This window comes from Accipiter gentilis, chromosome 1 (genome assembly GCF_929443795.1).
Source record: "Accipiter gentilis chromosome 1, bAccGen1.1, whole genome shotgun sequence".
Taxonomy (NCBI): domain Eukaryota; kingdom Metazoa; phylum Chordata; class Aves; order Accipitriformes; family Accipitridae; genus Astur; species Astur gentilis.
Window position 1 is genome coordinate 25,643,520 of NC_064880.1, and position 24,049 is coordinate 25,667,568.

Genomic DNA, 24,049 nt, shown 5'->3' on the forward strand with positions numbered 1-24,049 from the left:
TGCTATGTATGCAGGATATTCATAGCATTGATGAATCCTACTACCTGGGTGTTAGAGTAACAGTTGAAAAAATTTATGAAAAGGGGCTTTAAGATAAATGTATCTTTCTTACAAATATTATATATATTCTGCATAAACCCTAGCATTTGGGTGTACTGAAGAGTGTGTAAGCCTTCTGGTTGGTCTGAACAATTCTTATTCTAGGACATTATCACTAGGACTTACTATTTTTCCTCTTTGTATAGTTGCACCAACTGTTTGTTACAGCACACTGCTTTCTGCATTATTGTGCCAGCTTCCACCTCGTTTTCAGTCTCTATAGCAACACTGTTCCTCAGCAACTGGGAGATGCTTTGTGAAGGCCCCTCAATTTAGAAACATTGCACTCCAACCATAAGAAAAATTTGCTTTGAAACAAAGATCAAAGAAGTTTTATCTTTAATAATTCAGGATATTTATTACTAATTAATTAGTATTCTCTGTTTTGACTGCTTAGACAATTACCTGATACTTTGATCTGGGCCTTTGCCAGGCATTTGTTGTGAGCAGCATTCAGTTAAAAGCAAAACCTTTAGAACTGTGTCTTGAAGTCAACTTTTAAGTGCTATAAAACTACTGGACTTTTCTGGCAGTGTCGTCTGACTTCTGGGCCTTTAGTAAGTAGCTGAGAGAAAGGTAAGTACTGTTACTGTATTTAAGAGGAGACTGTAATTTTGGCCTTTGAACACAACATAGAATGTTTTCAGCCTTCACGGGAAACAAAAGTAATTGTAATTTATGTTATTCATATTTAAAATGTTGATCATATGTTGTCTGATTTCAAAAGAAGGCAGGCCTCTGTGATCAAGTCAATTAATCTATTGGGAGATTTCTGCCTTACTTAATCTGTTTTGTCTTTCTCTGTACTTTAACTTTATTATGTAGCATGCTTACAATGCATTTTATTTGCTAAAGTACATATTCTGAGAACCCGTATAGGCAAACAAAATACATGTAAGTAATCAAATGTTACTTTTCTTGCATATTCTGATAGGATTCAAGAATAAGGCTACTCTTGTTCTGCATATGAGACTATTTGTGTTAATGGCATTGGGGTTTACAACTGTAAAAAAATATTTCCTGTACATTTGTGATAATTTTAACATTATTTTTTTGTTTTGTGGAAGTGTTTTTAATTATTAATAAAGGGGTCATGTAGCTGAAATACAACACACTGACTGAAATAGTGTATCAATGAGCAGAGTTAGTTGAGATTTGATGGCAGGCAGATACTGCTTCTACTTTCATATTATGTTCATTATAAAGTAGATGTGCTAACACTGAAGTAGATCCTGTTGATTTCACCCAAGCACTCCTGCTGCAGTTAAGATCTGGACTCTCCATAGAGTTTTGTGTATAAAAATGTAGAGTGTACATATGTTAATAATGCCTTTCATAACTTTTTGGAGGGAGGGTTCATGGGGTATGATGTTATGATGTTGCACAATGACAGCCAGTTTGGTAAAACACATAAACACATACTTAACTTTGAGACCGCAAATACCCTAGTACAAGAGTATAGTGTGTTTATCCATCTGGGTAATTTAAAGGTTAGACATTGCAATGTACTGGATAGAGAGCTTGTCATCTTACAGTAAGTATCAAGTACTAATAGATTATGCATGCTGTCTAACTCAGTGAAGTCAGTGGATCTGTTCTTGAGTGAGCAAATTCTAAGGAGTGAGTTCTAATTTAAGTGTGTTTAACCTGTGTATTTTTACATTCATCCTTTTGCTTTACTTTATGTACCTTTGGTGGAAAGAAAAAAAGGAGGAAAACATGAGACAAGCTGTGTGTTTGTAAGTCTATCTTTGAGGTTGCTACATGTAGCTTTCACTAAACACTTATGTTTAATTCATTGCTTAGAATCTTCTGATTTCATTGATTCCATACATTGACTTTTCTGTCAAGGTGTGCAGAGGCATATACTACTGCACCTATTTTAGGAGTAATTGTATAAGCAAAGTTAAATGCGTATGTAAATATTGGTCAGAATTGCAGTCTTGCAGAACACAGGGTTGAGACCAAGCTCTAAGCCTTAGTAAGGAAGAAAATAGAAGAATAGTGAAAAAGAAACATAGTGGTATTTCTTTCAAAGAAGAACTTCAATAAAAACTGTGACATTGTAGTCTTTAATGAAGAAGTTTTACAGACTGAAACACAAAGTTGCAGTTTTCACCAATTAAAATGGTGAGAAGCATATTTATGGTACACTCAGTAATTATAGACCATTAAATATTTATGCTTCATAATCAGCCAGTATTCTGTCATGTTTATGACAAGTGACCAATGACTCTCACTGGAAAAAAAGTAATAAAAATGAACCTTTGGGTAAGTTCATATTTAATACCAAATTTATTATTTAAGTTTTAGATAGTTTCCAACTATTTAATTTTTATTTATTCTAGCGAATTTCCTTTTTTTCCCCCACTATAAGCCACATATGTGGCCTTTGGAGTCTTGTGTAACTTAGATCTACCTAGTGTTTTTCAACTCTGATATTTAGTGAAAGGTAGTTACTGTACTGAATTCATCTTTATATTTTTATGTTGCATTAATGAAATAAATCCTGAGGGGAGACATTCAGTTTCTATTATTACCAGGGACATAATTACTTTTGCTTTCATGGTTGTGTAAAAAAGTAGATTAATGGTTACACTTCCCTTTTCCCTGCTTTCTCAGCTCAAAAAGAAATAATGTCAGCTCAGCTAAAAACTTTAGTTCTCTTTGAAAGTTTTAGAAAATATACTTGTGAGCAATTGCAACCAATGAATCTTGGGAGGAGTCTGGTGTAAAGGTATGCCCTCTCTGACCTGAAATTATACATTATGAACTGTGTAGTAGTCCTGTATGTAGACACTGGACTCTTCAATAGTGAAAGATCCCATTTCCTGTACTTGAAACTGTTTTGGGGGCTGGTTTCACCCTGATACAATTTTGCAGTTACTAGAGTTACTCCTACTTTACCCTGAGCAGAGAGCCTGCAATTTTCTGGAGTTTCTCTCCACTTGGCACCAAGAGTTTTATGTTGTTTTATGTAGTTCTGTTTAATTTCATTTCTGAAATGCATCCAGTAAATTGTTCAGATTAAAAGGTTTGATTTGAATGGTTCGATATGTCTCTGTCTAGAAAATGTGTTTTTACACTTTGGTTTGTTTCATTATAGAATGCCTAATGCCATCTGTTCATTTCAAATGGATCCAGACTTGCAGGGTAAGGATTTTTATCAATTTTTCCCCAACTTTTCTCAGAGACATTTCTGTGTCTGTTTGAACAGAAACTACTGAATTGTAATGAAGTCATGCCACTTTCAGAATCTCTGTGCTGTAGCACATAAATGACAAATTACACAGCTGTGATGTTCCACCTTTATTTTTGGATCTGTCCTGGAACCTTCATTGCCATTATCTTGTTGGTTCATGGAATGGTCAGGCGCACAGGTGCTATGTTCCCTAATTTATAATATATGGTAAGTTTTTTTCACATATTCTTGAATAGGCATGAAGGATGGCCATACACTCCCTTTTTGAGTGCAAAGTCTTAGTGGATACTTCATCTGCTACATAACAAGTAGTGCAAAATGCAGAACTAGCAGGTAACCAGCTGGAGATGTCAGGAAACAATGCACTCTTTTCTATATGTGTAGGAATTCCTTTGTCAGCTTCTCAACAAATAGCATTTATGAGTCTTGAGGTGAAGTTTGACCCACTGCAAAATGATTACGTGCTGGTTTTCTGTCCAAAGGGGAAGCTCCATTCTTATGAAAAATGAAAGAGTTTAATGCCCCTGAATGGCCTCTCATAAACAATAATCCTAAGATATTTTCTATTTTATTTGGGCTTTTTTTTCTTTGTCTGCTGTTTTAGTTATGTGCTCTTGCAAGTTAATTCTGGAACTGTGCTTGACAGGCACAGAATGCCCTGCTTTGAGGCCACATTTTGTCTGTAACGATGGACTTGAAGTAAGTAGCAGATGGCTACTAAAACAGATTCTCTTCACTTAGAAAGTCATCTTGCACATGGAAGGTGTTTGAGTTGGATCATGTGTATGTTTCTAGCATTTGTATTGGAAAATAAGCATTTGGAATTTAATCCATAGCCTACTGAAAACTGTGGGAGTCTTTCTGTTACTTTCAAAAGAGCTTTGGATCAGCTTACTGAAGAAAGAGAACTGATGATGCATGGAAGTCAAAACTCATTTTTCACATTGTATGACATGCTACACTACATCTCCAAATAATATCACAAAATATAGTATGACAAGAGCAGGACTAAACAGATGGTGTAGCAGATATTGGCTTATTTCTATATCTTAGGCAGCATCTGGGAACCAGCAGAGCCCATAATTTGCTGACTATTAACATTAGTCTGGTACATTTGTGGGAAACCACTGCACAGATTGGCTCATTTCCAGACTGAACAGGTAGAGAGTTTCATAAGTTATTTCCACTCAGTTATGCGTATATGTTGCCTATCTTGACCTTAATTAACTGTCTGAGGACAGGAGGATAACTGTCAAATCCCTTTCTAGTTTCTAAAGCTTTGTGAACAGGCCTTTTTTTGTCTTGAAGTAAAAGTTAAAGTATCAGGCATAGGTCATGTTCAGAAGCCCTTTCTTCCCACTCAGGAAAACATCCTTTAGTGATGTGAAAGGAATGAGCTGAAATCATGTAAGGGTATGGAATTTAGTCAAGCATCTTGAGTGGGATTACTAAGAAGAGATGTCAAAAGCCAGTTGCTCTGGTAAATTGCTGATCTTCCTCTGTGAGTCCCAGATGTTGATCTTGACAGAAAATTTGTTTAATGCTTGAAATGATATGCATCCAAAACAATAACCCTGCTGTGCAGACTGACAAACTGTTCCTTGTAAAAGAGCATCTCTGATCAAGAAATTGTTTGCCTGAAGAAATATTATTTCATTATGATCTTGGCTAAAAGTATGCACACTGCATATCCTTTTTTTCTCGTCTATGAATGGATTTGATTCACAAAGAAGCAGGTGTGCTCTGTATGTTAAATACTATTTTTATGACTTGTCATGTAACTATTCATAAGAAGACCATTTTCCCCACAAAGGTATTGGAAAAAAAGAACAAAATGGGGTTTTTCCCATTTTTTTCAAAATTTTCCATCAGAGTATTGTTGCTTTTGATCGAGTTCAAATTTGGTTATTTTGATTTTTAGTTAAACAATTTGTTTTTCTTTCTTTCCCTTTTTTTTTTAAAATGAATCACTCTATTGTAATGTGTGTTTATGTTCTTTCACAGAGGCTTTCAATGATGTTCAGAGCTCCGTCTACAGAACAGCCCTAAAACTACGCTCAGTACAAAGTCTGTGCCAGTGTTAGTAGCTGAAGAGAATCCTGGTTGCTTTGACAGGGAGAAGAATCTGTAAAAAACTTGTGTTGCTATCACCATGAGTTATTATGCTTCTTTGCTCTCTCATTTTCCACCTGAGATTCTCAGGATGCATTACAAACACTTAAGAGCTAGATAGCACTTCATATACAAATTGATTCCCCCCGCTCCCTTTCAAATGTCAGTGGAAATACATTGGTAAAACTCTAAAGGCATGGGAGAATCACATTATTATTACAATCTATGACACTGCTATGTAGACATCACTGGCAATTATGACTCTTTATCTGTATATTATTACTCTCATTAAATGTCAAATTCTCATGTGTTTCTTAGAAGTTGATTTATTGGAAATAATTGCAGATAATTGCAAATACATTGACAGGCATTATTATTAATACTATAAGTATTAATGAGAACAAAATAAAATATGATAGACCAGAAAAACCCTGGCTAGCACTCATTCTCCCTGTCTTTGAAATGAGTGAGAATTTTGTGCAAGCAAAGAATTATGGAACAAAGCCCTGGTCACCTAGCTAGCTTTGAAATTACTGGATGTAAATTCCATATTGAGCTAAAATGCATGGAAGTCTTGAATTTTCCACCTGAAACAGTCTGTTGCTGAAAATGTACAATACTGCAAGTGATGTCTTCAGGGTAGCACAGAAAAGATGACTAGTTTGTTGGCCTTGGCCATATTTTTTCATTTTGGGCATGCTCTTCTATGAATGTATTGAATCTAATCTCAGTCCTGATATGGTAAATCTGCCCAGTGCTATGTGTCACAGCACAGAAGTACCATTTCACAGAGGTAGGGGTTTTCATTAGCTCTGTTGCCTAGTCCTCCATGTCTCTAGGCACTCATAGCATCTATCCCAGTTACTCTACTGCTCCTTGAATAGTGGTGACCAGAATTGTACATGGGTTTCCAGATTGAGATTCACCAGTGTCTCACACTGATATTTCCCCATCTGTGCTGGAAAGACCATAGGTGACATATTCTAGCTTGTCTGCTTCTTCAGTGATCTACAGACTTTCAATCTACTACAATCTTCTGATGTTAATTCTAATAGATCATGCCTCTGCAGTACTGAATGTGACATTTAAGAAGTCATAGCTCTCTCTTCCCACTGGATATTAGTTATTCATGGCACATTTATATACAGCCTCTTTGCCCCTTTCTTGGCCATAGTGCCCTCCTTCTCTTTCTACTTGTGCATGAGGAGAAAGCTGACATCAAAGCACAAATTGTTTTTACAGTCACAGGTGAGCTTTTTTTCTGAAGTGCTGAACGGTGCATAGTTTTATGCTATTTCTACATAGAATGAAAGCTAGGTCTATAATTTGGATGCAGTTAATCGTGTTATTTTCTTCCCTTCCTATCTATCCCAAAATCACATCCAGGGAATTTTAGTTGAGTTGCTCTATCTTTGTAGTCCCACCAGCTTTGCTACATTCATAAACCCAGCAAGGACTTTCCCAGATTATTTCCTTTTTATGTTGCATACTGTTTTAGACTTCATTTTACAGACTTACCTTAGCTAGGCACTTCTAATAAAAAAATGTTGAGCTTCCATTCATGAAAAGGCAGAGATCCTCATTCATTTCTCCCTTAATTTTCCCACAGTGGATTTGATTGATGTTTCTCTGGTTCAGCACATCCTATCAAGTGAACAGAGAGAGAGGGAAAAGCAGATTTCTCTGAAAGTGCAGCAGATCTCTGGAATGCTGACAAAACTGTTCCAAAGGGTGAGATTAGAAAAACCAGGCCAGGTAGATCCAAGAGCTGCTGGATTCACATTGAGCCTGCTAGCTGCCTTGTATGACAGGTGAGAGGAAGCACAAATGTAAATCCATCGCGAAGTACGGCTAGAATAAGTCTGTTTCTACCACTTTTACACCATTTCTGTATGAAACTCTCCCATTTTTATGGTACTTTGCTTGGTATACACAATGGGAATAGCTCAGCTATAGGAATATGAGGCACAAAGCTTTATCAGAGAAACAGTGGTCAAATGTTTCAAAAATTATCTGGAAGTCCAGATATCTGCCAGTCCATGTTAACTTTTTCTGTAAACAACTTTACAGAGAGTAGCTCTTCTTTTGAGTGCCATATTTTGATACACACCTGAAAAAGAATTGGTATTTGCCTTTGAATGACCATGCACAGGTCAAGAATTTGCCAGTCACTTTTCATTATTCATTTTTCTCCAGCTTAAAAAGTTCATCAACCAATTATGAAATAAAACTACTGTCTCATAACTAAGCTGATCAGCTAGCTCCTGCGAATAGTGAATAGCTTCTGGGAATAATAAGGAAGCAGCTCACAGAGTGTACTTTTCTCATGTATTGTTTGTGATTAATGAATTAATTGACTACAGGCAAGATTGGTTTGTGATTGTATCAGATTTAAAAGACAAAGGCTAAATTCATTGTACAACTTATTCACCACAGATGAAATTTATTCCCTTCTACATCAGAGCAAAGTTTTTTACTGAAAGCGAGTGAGAATTAAGTGGTCTGCAGTACTTTTTTCCTGAATCACTATTCGTTAACAATATGATCACTACTGTCCCATGTTATGAATTTTTTTGTACTTTAAAAAATCAATTAAGGCTAAGAATAAACTGGTGTATTATGCAACAAAGCTAGAAACATCAAGAATATTTTGTAATTTGTGTGCACTGTAGGGAAATAATTTAGAAGAATCTTCTGAACAGGACTATCCTGGTCTTTTTTTCTGGTTTCTTAGGACAGTCCATCATTTTCTTTGTGCTGTAATTTCTTTTTAAAAAATTTTTTCACAAGTTTCTTGCCATGAATATAGGATAGAAAAAGCTTCTTATAATTTTCTTGTAATCACGTTTTCTCTGTAGAGTGCTCTTCTCCACTATAAACACTGGAAAATGTTTCATGGCAAGAGCACATAAGAGATTGTCCATGTTTGTGTGGTAGCTTATTAATAAGCTTACATAAACCACCATAAGGGTTTTTGATTGCATACTTTAGCTTTAATCTTGGACTTTTTTCCTATGAAAGTTGTGGAAAAACTAAATAGATACATTCAAAATCTAGAAACTTTTAACCAACAATTTCCCATGCGGCTGATATTTTAGAGACTATATTGCAGCTTTATGCAGTATGCTCTGTTAAAATGCAGTTTATCTAAAGAGTCTTGAAGACAACTTTATGTAATGATATTCTGAAGTGCAATACTGCTTTCCAAAAGTGATACCTTAAATATAGAATTCCAGGATTTCCTGATTTATGGTTTCCAATTCATGTCTTCTTTGTCTTCACATAAAGAAAAGTTTTTTCATTAGGTGCTTATGTCGCAAACTGGGGTTCTAAATTCAGCTACCTTCTTTATGATCTAACTGTCAAAACTAAAGTCCTGCTCCTGCATATATCCTTTTGATTAAATTGAATTGCAGTGAAATTAAAGGGAATCAGCCCAAGAGAAGCTCAGCGCAGATCTGGGGCCAGCATGAAGCTGCCTGATTATATAATACAGAAACCAGATTGTAATCTTGCTTTCTCTTCTACAGCTGGGAAGGCTTTCCACAAATGAAGAGCAGAATTTTTTTAGGACACGTATTGTAAATGTAAAATTATATTTTACATGGAATGTGAAGTCTTTGAAGGAGATGCTGTCTTTTTGTTTTATGATTGTGTGTGCTCGTTTGGGCTAGGGTGGAGTTAATTTTCTTCATGGTAGCTAGTATGAGGCTATGTTTTGGATTTGTGCTGGAAGCAATGTTGGTAATACAGGGATGGTTTAGTTATTGCTGAGCAGTGCTTACACAGAGCCAAGGCCTTTTCTGCTCCTCACCCCACCCCACCAGCGAGCAGGCTGGGGGTGCACACCAAGTTGGGAGGGGACATAGTCGGGACAGCTGACCCCAACTGACCAAAGGGATATTCTATACCATATGATGCTATGCTCAGGATATAAAGCTGGGGGAAGAAGAAGGAAGCGGGGGGACGTTTGGAGTGACGGCGTTTGTCTTCCCAAGTAACCGTTACGCGTGATGGAGCCCTGCTTTCCTGGAGATGGCTAAACACCTGCCTGCCAATGGGGAGTTGTGAATGAATTCCTTGTTTTGCTCTGCTTGTGTGCACGGCAAAAACCTTTTTCTTTAGAGGTTTCATTTTTTACATTCTTGGTGAATGTAGTGTAACTTATTTTATTTTCCTAGATCTGGAACAGGTTATATCAAAACTAGATCTGCTGCAGCTGCCCTAATTGCCCTTTCAGGAGACACTCTACTGGCTAAATACAGAGGTGTGAAATGTATGATTTTATACACTGCCTGAAATACTAAACATTGAGAAAAATCTCCATTGTAATTTTTTACTTTAAAAGAGAATACAGTTCTACCATGCAAAAAGTAAATTATGTTGACTGCTTACTTGTAGAGAAAGGCTGATGCAGTAGAATACCTTTACATCAATGTCCATAGCCATCTTTGCATAGAGTCTCAAAACAAGTCATGGTAAAGTTTAAGATAAGTAGAGATGAAAAATGAAGACCAAGTTCTATTTGCCTAGCAAAAAAAGAAGAGAAAAACCCTAGTTTTAAATTTCATTGGATTAGAAAACAATTATATATATTTGATCCAGGAAGCTTTTAGAGCCCTTTAAACATTAGACAAAATGCTAAAGAATTAAGTGTAACAAATAAAGGTAGTCCAGTGCAATGTGCAGCACAAAGATTTCTGCCTGAATTAAATGCTCAAAAAGGAGAACAAATGGATCACAAGTGGCATATTGGCCTCATACTCTCTCACTGCATATTGTGTATTTCCTTCCAAATTACAATTTGGAATTAACAATTCACAATTTAAATAGGGCATATCTTGTATAAACATATTTAAATATTTTTCTTACAGCCATGAAAATGAGCTTATTGTTTCCTTCATCCTTACCTGTCTTAGATGCCAGGAATAAGGAATTGTCATAATTTCCTTGCTTTCCTTCTTTTTCCCCTGCCTGTAGGAAGAAAGTATTGTCACAGCAGTCACTGAGTGCCTCTTAGATAGACAATAAGGGGAACTTTCTTGAGGGGTTTATTTGGTAGGCTGTAATCATCATGTTGATAGTTTGAGAAAAATTAGCTAGAAGACACTTGAGGCTCTGCCTGAATTCCAGTTTCTTTCCTCTGGTTGTTTTCAGCTTTCTTCCAGTTTTATGCTGTCCCTGATGGGAAGGCAGCCTTGATTACCCGTAGTGCCCTGAGAAGCCTACTAACAGACTTAAACAAGGTAATGTCACTGCAGTGCTGTTACACAACAGATCTTGTAGGAGTATCCTAATCTAAGAGAAAAAAACACATGGTTGATACATTTTTTGCCTGAATTCATTATGGGACTGAATCCAGTAGGAAACTGTAGACATAGGGAACTACCATGCAAAGTAGGTAAAAGATGAAATTCTCTATCTTTTCTCAGAGTAACCACTTGCATCAGTGCCTCTGCATTCGTTTTGCCTGAGCTTACAGGTCCTGGGAACAGCTGCATGCAGCTGTTCCTAAAGTGACCCCAAACTTCAGGTATCTCTATGCACTAGAATAGCTTGCGGGTGCAGAAAAATGCCTTAGCGTACAGGTATTTCCAGGTGAACTGGTGCTGAAAATGGGATTTGAAAATGGCCCCTGACGTTCAAACCCAGTGTCCTTCAGTATTCTAGTACGGCAACATAGTATGTTGATCCATTTCAATAAGTGAGCTGGAAGCAAATCATTCTGACACATATTGAACTATGAAATTGCATACTGATGGTATGAATATGAACATGTTTTCTTCAGAGCAGTCTGTAAAATGGCATTTCTATAGATGCTTCACCATCTGTGTGCTGTCACCATCTCAGCAGAGCATGATGGGAACATCTGTTTTTTGTTGAGGTGTTTCTGAGCCTTTCTTCCTGATGCAGATCCCAGCCATTGTGGGAGAAAGCTGCACTCTGTCTTGTGTGGAAATTGCAACTCACAGCTGTTTCCATGGGGTGAGTGAAATTCTGATGTCCTGGGAAATTATTTTGAATGTTGCTTGTTGATTAAAATTGCAAGCATATCACCATATAACATCCACCAGTATCTACTTTTAAGGGGCAGGACTGATTGTCAGTTTCACAGTATAGAATTTATAGCTGTAGAAAAGATGCTCAGTAAGAGCATCTTCAGTAAGATACTACTGAAGACTCTTGCATTTTATTCCAAAACCTTTGGAACCCATTTACATTTTACATGAATGAAAAATCTGTGCTAGCAGAGTCCAATATTGGAGATTTCATTAGGAATTGTAGATGAGACACCAGTTCTTTTCAAGTAAATGGCTGAAATTGAGACATGTATTTTTTCCAGGTTCTGAATTCAGCAATTGTTGAAGAAAAATTCCTCTCTTGGCTGAGATCGGAGCCTGCTGTTCTCCTGTGGCTCCCTACATGTTACAGATTATCAGCCACAGAAATGGTTTCTCACCAAGCTAGGTGTAGAGTCTGCAAAATTTCCCCCATTACAGGCCTCAGGTGCGTCAGTAATTACTGTAGTCTATAGCATCCACATAAATAGTTCTTACCATTGTTTGCATACCTTACAGACTGTATTAAGCAAGAAACTTTGGACATAATCTAATTTAACAAGTAAGATAGGGAAAGAGAGAATCATCACAGGCTAGCGCTCAAGCTTGCATCCTGCTTTTCTTCAGTTCACTAGCACAGATGTGATTATGGAGACTTACTGAAAGTAAACTGGCAGTTAAGTGGTGAAGGCAATTAAACCTGTGTATCTTATTTCTTAGTTCTTTGTCCCATAATCAGGTGTATTAACTGTCTAGTTAAGTTATCCATCTTAGCATCTTATTCATCTAAGTAATAGTATAGAATAGTTTAATGGTATAAAAAGAGCACTATCCATTACCTACTGACCAGAATGCTCAGAAAAGCATTTTACTGTTACTCACTTCTCACTAACAGTAAGCTTGCAGGTTTAGGTTTTTTGCATTTTTATTTTTTTGCAAAGTTGCAAATCCTACATCAGTAGTAGGATTTAGTAGTAGTGATATTAACAGTTACATGAGAGCAACGAATAGAGATAAGCTGGTGCATAAGAAGCATATGAAGATGTGACTGCATTCCCCAAAATGGTGCTAGAACAACTGTTTCTTCCTTGGACTGAATTTCAGTGCAACAAATAAATACTATCAAAATCGTTAGTGGGTTCTGGAGAACAGTCCACTGCCATTTGGACAAAATAACTCTTGCATTCATAGAATGCTGAGGAAAGTCACTATTCTAACAAAGGTGCTTCTCTGCATTTCAGAACCCAGGGATCTGGATTTCCAGTAAGCAAGCTCACTTACATCAAGTTCTTACTTGTGGGGAAGTAACTCAATCCTTCTGTTTTCCCTCACAGGTATCGCTGTCTGAAGTGCTTCAATTTTGACCTTTGCCAAGTCTGCTTTTTCACTGGTCGTCTCAGCAAACCACATAAGAGGTCACATCCTGTTGTGGAACACTGTGTGCAGGTAGAGTCCCATTGTACTGATTCATTTCCCTATTCAGGTTCTTCATGTCAGCAAGCAGGCAGTAGACTCTTGAACTACATTGATTATGAAATTATGTGTGTATTAGCCATAATGGCCATGACATATTAGCATTATTAATCTGGGAACAGTGAGTCAGGGAAAGGAAAAAAGGGGGCTTCTAACTTTAGAAGGAGTGTTTTGTTCTGAAATAACTGAATAGAACCATGAAATGTCATAGTGCAAGTCCTCTTCCCAAGGAGTTTTATGGCAAGTTTGCCATTTGCAGATTGTCCTTAAACCTGTGCAAGGGGCCCTCGTTGTGTTCCAGTGCTCCTTCCTCCCAATCCCAATGTGGACTCATTCAGAAATTAATTAATCCTAAAATTGTACAAAGTCATGCATGAAATTTCTTTAATTTCAGAGCTTTTCCACTTTATTGTAAGCATTTTGGATTCATTTGTCTCTGTCAGTTAGGGACGCAGCACAAAAATGCAGCGTGGGCCCAACTAAGCTCACCTACTTGGGGTCCATTACAGGGGCAACTTGTGCTTTCATCACACTAGTGGTGAAATTCAACAGTGGGAATTTGTGTTTGGAAGATCAGCTCATCTTTTGAGCAGGAGATTCCAGATCTTGAACACAGCAGCAGACAGGGTTTTTTTGTGGATCTGTATAACAGTATCTTCTTCTGTTACAGTAAATGAGCTGACCCATGAAGGTTTCCCTAGTAAGCTGTACTTCATGGTCTCCTTCCTGAAACCCTGCACTTAACATGAAAGATATCTGGGCAAGCCAGTGTCTGCACCAAGACTAAAGAATGTTAGACTGCTCTTGCAGTCACCCTTTGTCTGGGGGAACATTCAACTATAGCCACTTCATTGCTCTCTTTCTGAAAACCAAACCCTATTGCTAACACTGTGAGAAACTATAAATGGATGCTCAATATCTGCATTAAAAATAACAGACAAATTCATTCCTCTAAATAATCTTCCTCATCCTCCATCTGTGAGAAAGTAGTAGAATCAAATGGCAACTGATCTCATCATGTAGAGATGTCTAGTAGGACATTAAAATCAGTGTGAATGGAGAGTGATTGGGAGCGTGGGGATGTGGAAGCAACAGAGGGAAGGGCAGAAGGGACATAAGAAGGCAGGAGATGATGCAACCTAGATTAGCTGGTCAGCAAGATCCCAGCACTTCCACACACAGCTTCTGAGGACAACCAAATCAGGAAAACAAAAGGTAGCCTGAAACAAAGGACAAACTGCCATTTGAAAATACCATCACAAGAGATGATGATGTGAAGGTAAAGAACAAGATCTATACCTATAAAACACGCAAATAAGGAGACAAAAAATCACAATCACTGCCAGCTCCTAAAGGAGCTAAAGGCACATCTGAAAACCAGCACATGCTTGCACTAAGAAGAACCCAGGAGGCTTAAGGAGAACTGACATCTCTTGTCCTCTGTGTCACTGTAAGTCATCATGGCCATACCATTGGTATGTGAATGCTGGAAAGACTACTTGGACACATGAATGTTAGTGCTTGTGAGTGAGCGAGCATGAGTGAGTGAAATAAGTTTTGTTTTAAAATGAAGTCCCCTTCCTCTCCTATACTGCCTGACATTGAGCTTTCCCACATTGTTGCTGCAATATTGCAACTGGATCACTGAACTTTGGGCTCCTTTATGAAGCCCTACTCTAACACTAACCCTGTAAATATTACTTTTGTGGCCAAATTCTATACCAAAATTAAAAAGATAAGCTACTCACTATGACAGATACCATTTTTATATCCTTTGTGTGGGACATAAAAGAATCAGTAGTAAGCCACTTTTCCCATACCTTCCACTCCAGGTGCTATCCTTGGCTGGGTAAGTTTTCACATTGTGTTTATCAGGGAGGGGGCTGCTGAGTGGGGATTTGAACTATCAGCACTGTTTTTCCTTACCGTGCTGACACCTTGTGGTAATGTTATTACCATGTTGAGAAATGACTAGGAGGCATGCTGTATGTTTTCTTTGTTTTTCCCTGTTCAGTCTGTCAGGGCTCAACCCACGTTCTGCAGCAGATATTTCTTGGGACAAACTTGGTTTGTGTCCTCCGATAATATGGCTGCTGGGCTTAGTTGTTGTACCTGAGCCTGACACTGCTGTGACAAATGAAGTGTGGGTTTTACTGTATTGTACGAGAGGAGGACGTGACGCACAGAAGGCTATATCTATTAATGCTTCATACAAGTATGAAAGTACTTCTTCCCATTGATCAAGAGGGAACTTAGATACTAGTCAGGCAGCACTATCATTGTGACTGTGAGCTTAATCATTGTAACCACCAAAATCCTGCATTAGGCATTTGCAGGCTGCCTGAATTTGGCCCAGGCAGAGTGTTTTGCTTATCTAACAGAATTGGAGCTGCTCTTGCCTGTGGTCCTGCATCATCATCCACCTCAGCTTCCCTTCTAGAGCTTGGACAGCAGCCATGAGCCTCTTCAATTGTTGAGCAGGTGGACCTTTGCTTTCTTATGTCTTGCTTTTGCCTTGGACTGTGTCTACTTCTGGGCAGCACCTGTTTGAAAATTGACTCTCTTCTTTATTATCCCTCATTCCAATAGATGTCAGCAAAGGCGAATGCAAAGCACTTTCTCCGCACCATCAGGAACAACTTGTTTCAAGAGCGCTGCAGAAGAAAGGAGGCTCAGAGAAGGAGGGCTCTGGAGGTAGTGGAGGAGAGGCACTTCTCTACTCACAAAAAGACTTTGTGAGTTTCTGTTTCTGATGAGTTTATAATCTCTGAATAATATGTCAGGCTGTGGGATATTGCCAGATTATGTCCCTTGAGTAAGTGATTTTGTTATGACAGACATCACGTCATGATTTTTCCATAAAAAAGGAAAAGCATAAATGGGAAGTTGCTGCACATTGTTCTGTAGCTTAACCATGATTACCATGCTGACAACCTAATGACCAGTTGTCTTATAAAATATAACATGCTTGTGTCTTCCTTCCCTCCTTCCTTATGTCATCTCTTTCTCTCCATGGTATTTCTTATGCTGAGTCTGGAGTCAAGCTTTGCAAATATTTAATACCTGTCACAACTGCATGTCCTCTGTGACAAATTCATTGGAAATTAACTGTGAATACTTTCCACATGTGACCCACAGTGTATTCACTGACAGTCATTCTACTCAAGTCCCACTGAATTGCAGTCCTGGGGAATTACTCACAACAGTGAGTAGCTGATGTCACCATTCTGGTTCTTTCAGATCAGTTCTGTTTTGTGTGCTTTTAGTTAATGTGTAAATTCATTACTGGATTTCCACTGATTGCAGTGGTTAATTATGAGCATTGGAGGTCATGTTGTGATTTTCCCTATAGATTCTCCTTTCTTGCTCTGAGATTTTGGTTGATATTTAAGTGTAACAACTGAAGGGAATGATTATATGAGATAAGCACTACAAAGGTACCAAGGGTGAGATTCCTTCCTAGTTGTATAAAGACCTAGCAACTTTCTTGCATCTCACATGTTCTCTAAATGAGGCTTCAGTGAGACTGAAATAGGGAAAAACTGGTCACTCCTCTCTAAAAAAATTAATTTCATCCTTGTGCAAAGGAGGAGAAAAATCTGTTTATAAAACTTGATTGTGCTACACTGCTAGGTAAGTACATTGCTATTAGAAACCAATTTTTTATATAGAGTAAGACCAATGGATGATAGTTACAGTGATTCTCATGGAGAGTATTATTTCAGTGTTTGTTTTTTAGAATGTGGTAAAATGCAAAACATTTTCCATTGCTAATATTTCCCCACTTGTATTCAGCAACAACAAAAAATTCTTCATTTTGAATGTCATTTAATCCTTCTGTGAGCAATCAAGATTTCTCTGTAATTCTGTGGGGTTTTGCTTACCTAATGCTTGGGCAGCAATGAGAGAAAGAAGAATTTGGGGTTGCTGTTACAAGTGTCCCTGTGGGGCTGATAGGTATCTGGGCTTCTAGCACAGAATAGACTGAACAGTAGCATATCTGGCTCTTTGCTATCTTGTCAAATTTCCTGAGATATTTAGCTCTTGGCTAAAGGAAGCAAAAAAGAGAAGCAGCAAATTGATCTGATATTAAATGGGTAGAAAGAAGAACCTGTTGTTGAGATTCTGTTGAAAGAGTGGAATTTGTTTTAAGGAATTTCATTCTTTCAGCCAAAATATGCCATCAGGCATAGCTAAATGATACTTCTTGCATAGTCAATAGCACAGCTTTGTGTCTACTTACGGTGCATTAGTTTTATTTTGATCTTTCTGTGTACCCAAACTATATAAGGCTTGATCCTTTCTCTACTCATTATTTCTCTGTTGGTATACAGTCCCCCTGCAGAACTTAGTGCTTCACCACTACCTGGCCCTGAAAACCTGTCTTTTCCAGTGGATAGACCTGTCCTGAAGTCACCCAAGTTCATATCTGAAAACAGAACTGTAATGCAGAAGAGTGAGAGTAGTAGCAGCAAGACACCAGAGCAAGGCAAGACAAAAGCTCAGGTGAGCAAAACATGAAGCTGTAATAGTCCTAAAGCTGTGAAGATGACCTACTAAGTTGACTATCTAATTGACTTCTAATTACCAATGAGAAAGAAAAGTAATGGGCAGCTTCACCTTTCTGTTAATTTCTCACTTACGGAAAAAAATGTGGAACCTGAAAACTTACTGAAGCTTGAATTTGATACCTTCCCAAGATTAGTGACTAACTCCTTGACTTCCATGACTTTCAGAAGCATTTGTAAGAATATTTGCTCTGTTACTTTTTTTTTTTTTTTTTTTTTGAGTTGTCTTAGAGTAGCACATTAAAGACTAGCTAGGACTGGAGTCCTCCCTCTATTCTGACAGTAAAAAATGCCATCATGTCCTCCTACAGCAAGCAAATGTCAAGGAAGGACGCCTTAATTCTTATTAGGCTCAGGCCATTTTTGTCACCATGGCAATGGCAAGAGGACAGAATGGGCCCTTCTTAAGGATAAACCCAGAGTAGTGTCCACTCCAACTAAAATAGTTCATGCATAAAAGCTCTCCACCAATCCATTTCCAGGTTCCCTGCATAGAAACAATGCTGGAGCAGTGGGTAGGACAGTGTAGATAAAAATAAGTAGATAGCAGGTTTTTGTTTCTATATTTATTTGAGAGGTTGGTAGCTCTGCACATACTTGGAATATAGGGAACACTGGGTTGTGTTCAAACCAGTTTGTGTCATCCACTCATCTTGTTCTTCCCAGAAGCCAAGGGTGCAGTAACTGAGAATTAGCTTGTGCGTGTCAGGTCACTCCTTTGGCTGCTACTCCTGTGCTGCCCTTTGGAAGACCTGTCTTTTAGGACTCTGCTGCCCAGCCTGCTGCCCAGGTACAGTGCCAGCCAGCACCTATCTGCAGGAGAAGCTGTGGGCAGACATTGCTTAAGTGTATAATTTTGATGGCTGGCATTTGTCATTTTAGAAGACGGCAAGATGGGACTTGCACCACTGTAGTGGGATTCTGTCACATGCATTGCTCTCTTGTTCGTTTTCTCTCTGGGTGGAGAATTCTTTTTAAGCAGTTTTATTCTGATTTCCAACATCTTATATTGCAGATTATTTCAATGTTGCTTAAAAAGATGCAGACCTTAAGTCCAATGATAGCTTTTAATAGAATCTATGAGCTTGGAGGTCCTGGGGACCAAGCTCTCAGTCTCATAGTTTCCTGGCAGCCCTGGTTATACCATGCCTCTCAAGCAGCTTACCTGGAAAGAGTTTGTCTCCCTGACTTCTGGGCTACTGTCCCCTGCATGGCCCAGAGACTGCTACTTCCATCCAAAGACCAGGAGCTTCTTTTCTCTCTTCTACATCCAGTCTCTCCCTCCATCTCCTTGCCTCAAAGCAGCTGTGGGACTTGGGAGAGACTGTTCCCAAATCAGAATATTCCATTTTGTAGAAATTCCAGGGAATTAGGTTTTTGTTCTAATTTAAAACAAACAAATTCTCATACACTTAGAATTTGTCATAGGACAAAGAACTTGTTCTATAGAGTAAATTTTCCGGTCCGTTCTAATAGCCATTAGAAATACTTCAATGCATCAGTTTATTGCAATCAGTTAAATAAAGTAAGTTAACTAGTAAATTTGTAAAACAGACCAAACCCCAGATTTTCCATGCCCTCTTATAGCAAAATTTGGAAAGAAAATGAAATGTTATTGCTGATAAAGTTATGAACAGAGTCTTTTCTCTTTTTATTATAGGCAATAGCCTCTTTTGAAGCAGATGTATTAAAAATGCACAAATGCATCAGAAGCGTTTACAATGAGAACAGGTAGGTAAATGCAGTAGTACAATGACTGAAGACTGGTGGGCAATGCTGCTTCAGTGAAGAGCTAGAAGGCAAATGACTTTTCCATACTTTAGAGATTTTGAGATTTTAAAAAAATCCTATCAAATGGGGATGAATAGTAAAAACTCAGCAATAAACACTGTAAATGGAGATCACTGGAAAAAACAATTTCTGGAAAAGCAAAATATTTTGGTTTGCTTTCATCAGCATTTCTGCAGTTGTTAGTTTACATTTCTAAAAGTCATTTTTAAGGAAAAAATGTTAATACATATAAAACTATCAGAATAGCATACTGTTCCAATTTTTTCTCTGAATAAGGCTTAATCAAAACAAATTTCATAATTTGCATGAAGTTTTTAAATCAAAGTAGGATATCTTTCTAAAAAATATGCTGTAAATCAAATAGAGATTACAGGCTTAATACGGTAACTATTGGTAAAAATTCCACGACTTAGATTATCATAGAAGTGCCTTCTGATATTCAAACCTTTGACAAGATAAATTAATTCCTAAACTACAAATTTCTTGGTTGGTTGGTTTGTTTGTGGGGAGATGGTGTATGGGCAATCATGTTTACCTTTTTCTTTCACTTTTGCTTTTGCCCTCCTTCATTTTTGTAGTTATATATGAATGTTCTGTAGATACAATCATGTCTGTGACCACTGAATCCAATGGGATTACAGCGAAGTGTAGAATTTGATTCTGAATCTACTCTATTTCCTTCAGTATGTTCAGTTCCCTCTGTTCCTGTTTAGTTTCGTTCTAATAAGTCAATGTACAATTGCTGCTCCAAATTCACACAAGGGCACTCCAAGGCTAGAGCAAAACAATTGCAATTTCACTGTAAGTCGGTGTCCTTACCTCACTCTCTGTTCTCACATGGGAAAATAAAGAGATATGGCAAAGATCTTCAGCTTTTGTTTAGATTAGCAATAGTTGAGAGGATATCTGGGAAGCCTGCTCCTGAAATACTGCATCACTCTGACCCAGAGATAATCATGTAACTGAGTGTAATCCTTTACTCATGGGAAGCACTTTGTTCTTATTTGTGGACCAACTTCCAGGATGTATGTGCCTGTTCACAGAACCAGGCTCTGAGTTTGTTGAAGGTAGTCTGCATTTTACAGTAAAGACCCATTAAATGTTGTTATAAGGGAATACTGTAATATTAATTTTAATTTTAAATGGTCTGACTTGCTGCCCCATTCAGACAAATCTTGCATAATTCCAGTGAAACTGATAGGGCTCTTGTCTGTGAGCCAATGCATACCCAAAAGAAAGTGAATCAGATGAACTTCTGGATGTAACTAAGCAAGGGAGGTAACTATTTCTGCTGTGTGATTTGAAGCAGGTGGTTTATTACTGTTGTGTTAACAAGATTTTCTGTCTTTCTCCACCTCAGCTGTGAGGAAGACAAAACTGTATTTCTACCTTGACTTCTTAGAGAAATCCCAACTCTAGAACAGAGATATGGGTGGTATTTTTATCATACAGTGCTCTGGGTGGGTAATTTTTAAATCTTCTCTGGTGTGCATGGGAGGTTGGCAAAAATCACAGTATCTTTTCAAGGAGAAGTGGCCTATGCAGAAACTATTGGTATCATCAAAAAAGCTGCATAGAATACCAGGAGGAAGAAGGAACTCCATCAAAGGGGTAGAGGCTGTTTTTACTCCTTTGTTGCTTGGGGGGAAATGATGGCAATCTTTTGCAGGTCAGGGAGTTGCCATAAGTAGTTTGCTTCTAGACAGAGGGACTGCTGTAATGTGTCTCCTGTTGCAGCCACCTTTGTGAGAAAAGTAAAATTCCAAGATGCAAGGCTCAGTCCTGGCCACTGTTTCACTTGGCTCACATCTTTCCTGATCTAGAACACTCCTGTTCTTGCTAATTGGGGAACAGCCCAGTTCCTGAAATACTGGCCTCTAACCCCAAAGCTTACAAAAATTTCCTCAGCTGATGAAGAGGAGAAAGTTTGTGCTACAGTGTTTGCTCTTTTCCATGACTGCATATATTTGTGTGTGTGTGATACAGCAAAACTCCCACCCTCCTGTGTCCCTGGCAGGTACATGAAGAAGCAGTTCAATAAATGGAAGGATAAAATGCAGTTTCTTCACAACTGCCAGGAAGACAAAAGCTGCAAAATAGAGGCAAAGCTCCAAAGCCTGAGAGCAAGCCATGAAAACCTGCAAATGAAGCTGCAGCAAATGAAGCAAGAAGTAAATGTATGTGATAAATATACCAAGAATCATCACAGCTATGGGCAATTACTGAACACTAACTACTCCTTTTCCTGCAGACCAGCACTCTTGATACTATTTCATGCACCCTCTGCTTGTCTGCTCAGTCATCTTAGGTTCTTATCTTCAGAGAAAGCAGATAGGCTCTTTGCAGCAGGGGTTTTCTTGTCATTCTGTATGTATTTAGCACCTAGCACAGATACCCATGTCTGGGATGTTTAGATACTACTGCAATGAAAATAATGAGAGGGTATTCCAATAAGAGTGAGAAAATGGTTTCAAACAGAAGTGTTAGATACTACATCGCAGTCTTTTCTTTAGAGAAGAATCCTCTGTTGGCACTGAATAAATAAAAAACTCTTTTGTCATTCCTAATTGCTGTCTTGTACTGGGATGTAATACAGACCTCTTACAGAAAATATTTTATTTCTTTTCAATTGTATTGACTCTTGCTCATTTAAAGTATCTCTGAAGTTCCAAAAAGGCCCTTATTTCACAGGGAATGCATACATATTTGCCACCTACAGCATTTTTGCAGCATTTTCTGCAATGCTGTTTTTAGAGTGTTCTTCAGGGATGGTCAAACAGAGAGAAAAGCCAGAAACACCTGCAGTGCACACTTAGTGGCTTTTATGTCACTTGCACGTGGAGTCCCATACGACCTGGCATCCTGTGTGTATGCTGTGACACTGGCCTGTCCACAACATGAGGGACTGGCTCCACACATGCAGTTAAGTGTCCAGTGTATGCAGTCAGCTCAGTGCATCCCAGTTACATCAGACTTGGCATTAATGCAGTGGATGGTATTTGCCATCATAGTTCTGTCTAGAAAATTCCAAGTACAATTGTGGCACTGACAACTGACCTAGTTTTGGAATTTCAAATGTTAACAGGTGTGAGGTGTCTGATGTGTGTTTAATATACACATATATTTTTCCCTTAGTTTAATTCTTTTAGAACAATTTTCCTGCCAACTTATTCTTGGGACATTATTATTCCCACTTTTCAATGGCATTAAAGCATATAATGTCTTCAGATTGGAACTGTGGAAAAAATGGCCACATAGATTTGTCTAAACTCAAACACAAAGTTTTATTTTATTGCAGGAAAATATTTTATTTGTGAAAAGAATTGGTTTAGTTCACCAGAGATTTAAAAAAAAAATACTTATTCTGACCCAAAATTATTTTCCTACCTATTTTAGTACTACCAGCAAACAAAAATATCAATTATTTGTAGTTTCTGTGTTTTGTCTACTGTAGACAATGTTACAGTCATCAGAGCATCCTTTTGCACAGTGTCAGAATACGATGCCAAGAAATCCACATGTCCTGCTGGAAAGGAGAATGCAGAGTGGATTAAATCCTGCCCAAATAAAGCCTACTGCCAGAACATGTGCAGACTGGAAATCTTGGAATTCCCCCAACTCTGCAAATAGATTACAGCTTTTACAGACACCTGAGGTTCCCACTGCAGTGGACTTCATGTTCTCAGAAGACCCACTGGAGTCAGTGTCCCTGCAGAGCAACAGACCTTTTATGGGACAGTATAAAAAAGCAAAAGAGAATCAAACATATCTGCCTGAATTGACAGAAAACTCCTTTGGCGGCATCATGAGGAATACAGTTCTTACTCCCACTGCAGTGCAGATACCACTTCATGAGAAGAAAGTCAGTGAGGAAGTAGAACTGCAGCAGCTAGTGATGAAACTGAAGGAAGCATTGTCTCTCCAAGCCCAACCAGGTATAAGTTCTCTCAGTTATCTTAACACTGTCTTCTCACCTTCATCCAGTTTAGTCTATAATATTATTCATAATCATTTAACCCTCAGGGGAAACTCACAATCTTGCCTTTGCCATTGCAGAAGTACTCCAGCTCTATATTGTAAGGTAGAACATACTCCTGTAAGGTGAAATATAGCCCCTACCATTGGACTAATTTGAAACTGGATGAGTCAAAGCACATAAGAGGAAATCAGTCTCAGCAGCCAATTAAGGAGCAAACTTATACTGCTGAGGGCATGGGACATCTTTTCTGTTGCCACTTCAGTGACACTGTAACTACTACTCTAGTCCCAGGCAGACTTCCAGCAGTACAAAATCCCTTTGTAATCAATGGTCTTACACAGCAGAGCTTTGCTCAACACTCAGGATGCCTCCCTTTTGATACTGAGGATGTAATAAGGAGAATGACAGAAAAAGCTGCTGTTTCTACAGAGTTACCTTAAATTAGAGATTTAGAGTTTTTCAGGGCTCCGGCAGCATCCAAATGCTCTGAAAGACTTAAAATCTGTTCTACTTTTCAGCTCAACAGTCTGCTTTGCAGCAGGAGTTCTTCTCTACAGCTGAAGATGTTTGCCGATCCTTTTCTGACCTCATCAACCAAGTAACTTCACCAGCTTGTAAATGATGGAAACTACTATTCACCTTACAGCTTCACTGAACTATTGAAGGTAATTGATGCCATGTGAGACTCTTTGAAGTGTCTCAGATGTTGCATTATAATAACCCAGCATAACAGATTTCTGCCTTTACTGACTTCACCAGGAACCAT

General features: G+C 38.2%; 1 protein-coding gene across 1 annotated transcript; it reads left to right on the forward strand.

Annotated features, from left to right (window-relative positions):
- The first annotated feature begins 1,807 nt into the window (after nt 1-1,807).
- Nucleotides 1,808-23,905, forward strand: DYTN (dystrotelin). The gene is made up of 15 exons (XM_049804572.1): nt 1,808-1,838; nt 3,206-3,252; nt 5,306-5,380; nt 7,023-7,224; nt 9,595-9,680; nt 10,571-10,659; nt 11,327-11,398; nt 11,757-11,920; nt 12,807-12,918; nt 15,535-15,680; nt 17,280-17,451; nt 19,174-19,244; nt 21,322-21,481; nt 22,759-23,239; nt 23,802-23,905. The coding sequence occupies exons 1-15, from the start codon at nt 1,819-1,821 to the stop codon at nt 23,903-23,905; spliced, it is 2,001 nt and encodes a 666-aa protein (XP_049660529.1). The 5' UTR covers nt 1,808-1,818.
- The last annotated feature ends 144 nt before the right edge of the window (nt 23,906-24,049 follow it).

Coding starts and splice junctions, on each gene's coding strand:
- DYTN (XM_049804572.1), top strand. CDS start 1,819: ATGAGACAAGCTGTGTGTTT. Junction 7,225..9,594: donor CTAGCTGCCTTGTATGACAG/GTGAGAGGAAGC, acceptor TTATTTTCCTAG/ATCTGGAACAGGTTATATCA. Junction 10,660..11,326: donor TACTAACAGACTTAAACAAG/GTAATGTCACTG, acceptor TTCCTGATGCAG/ATCCCAGCCATTGTGGGAGA.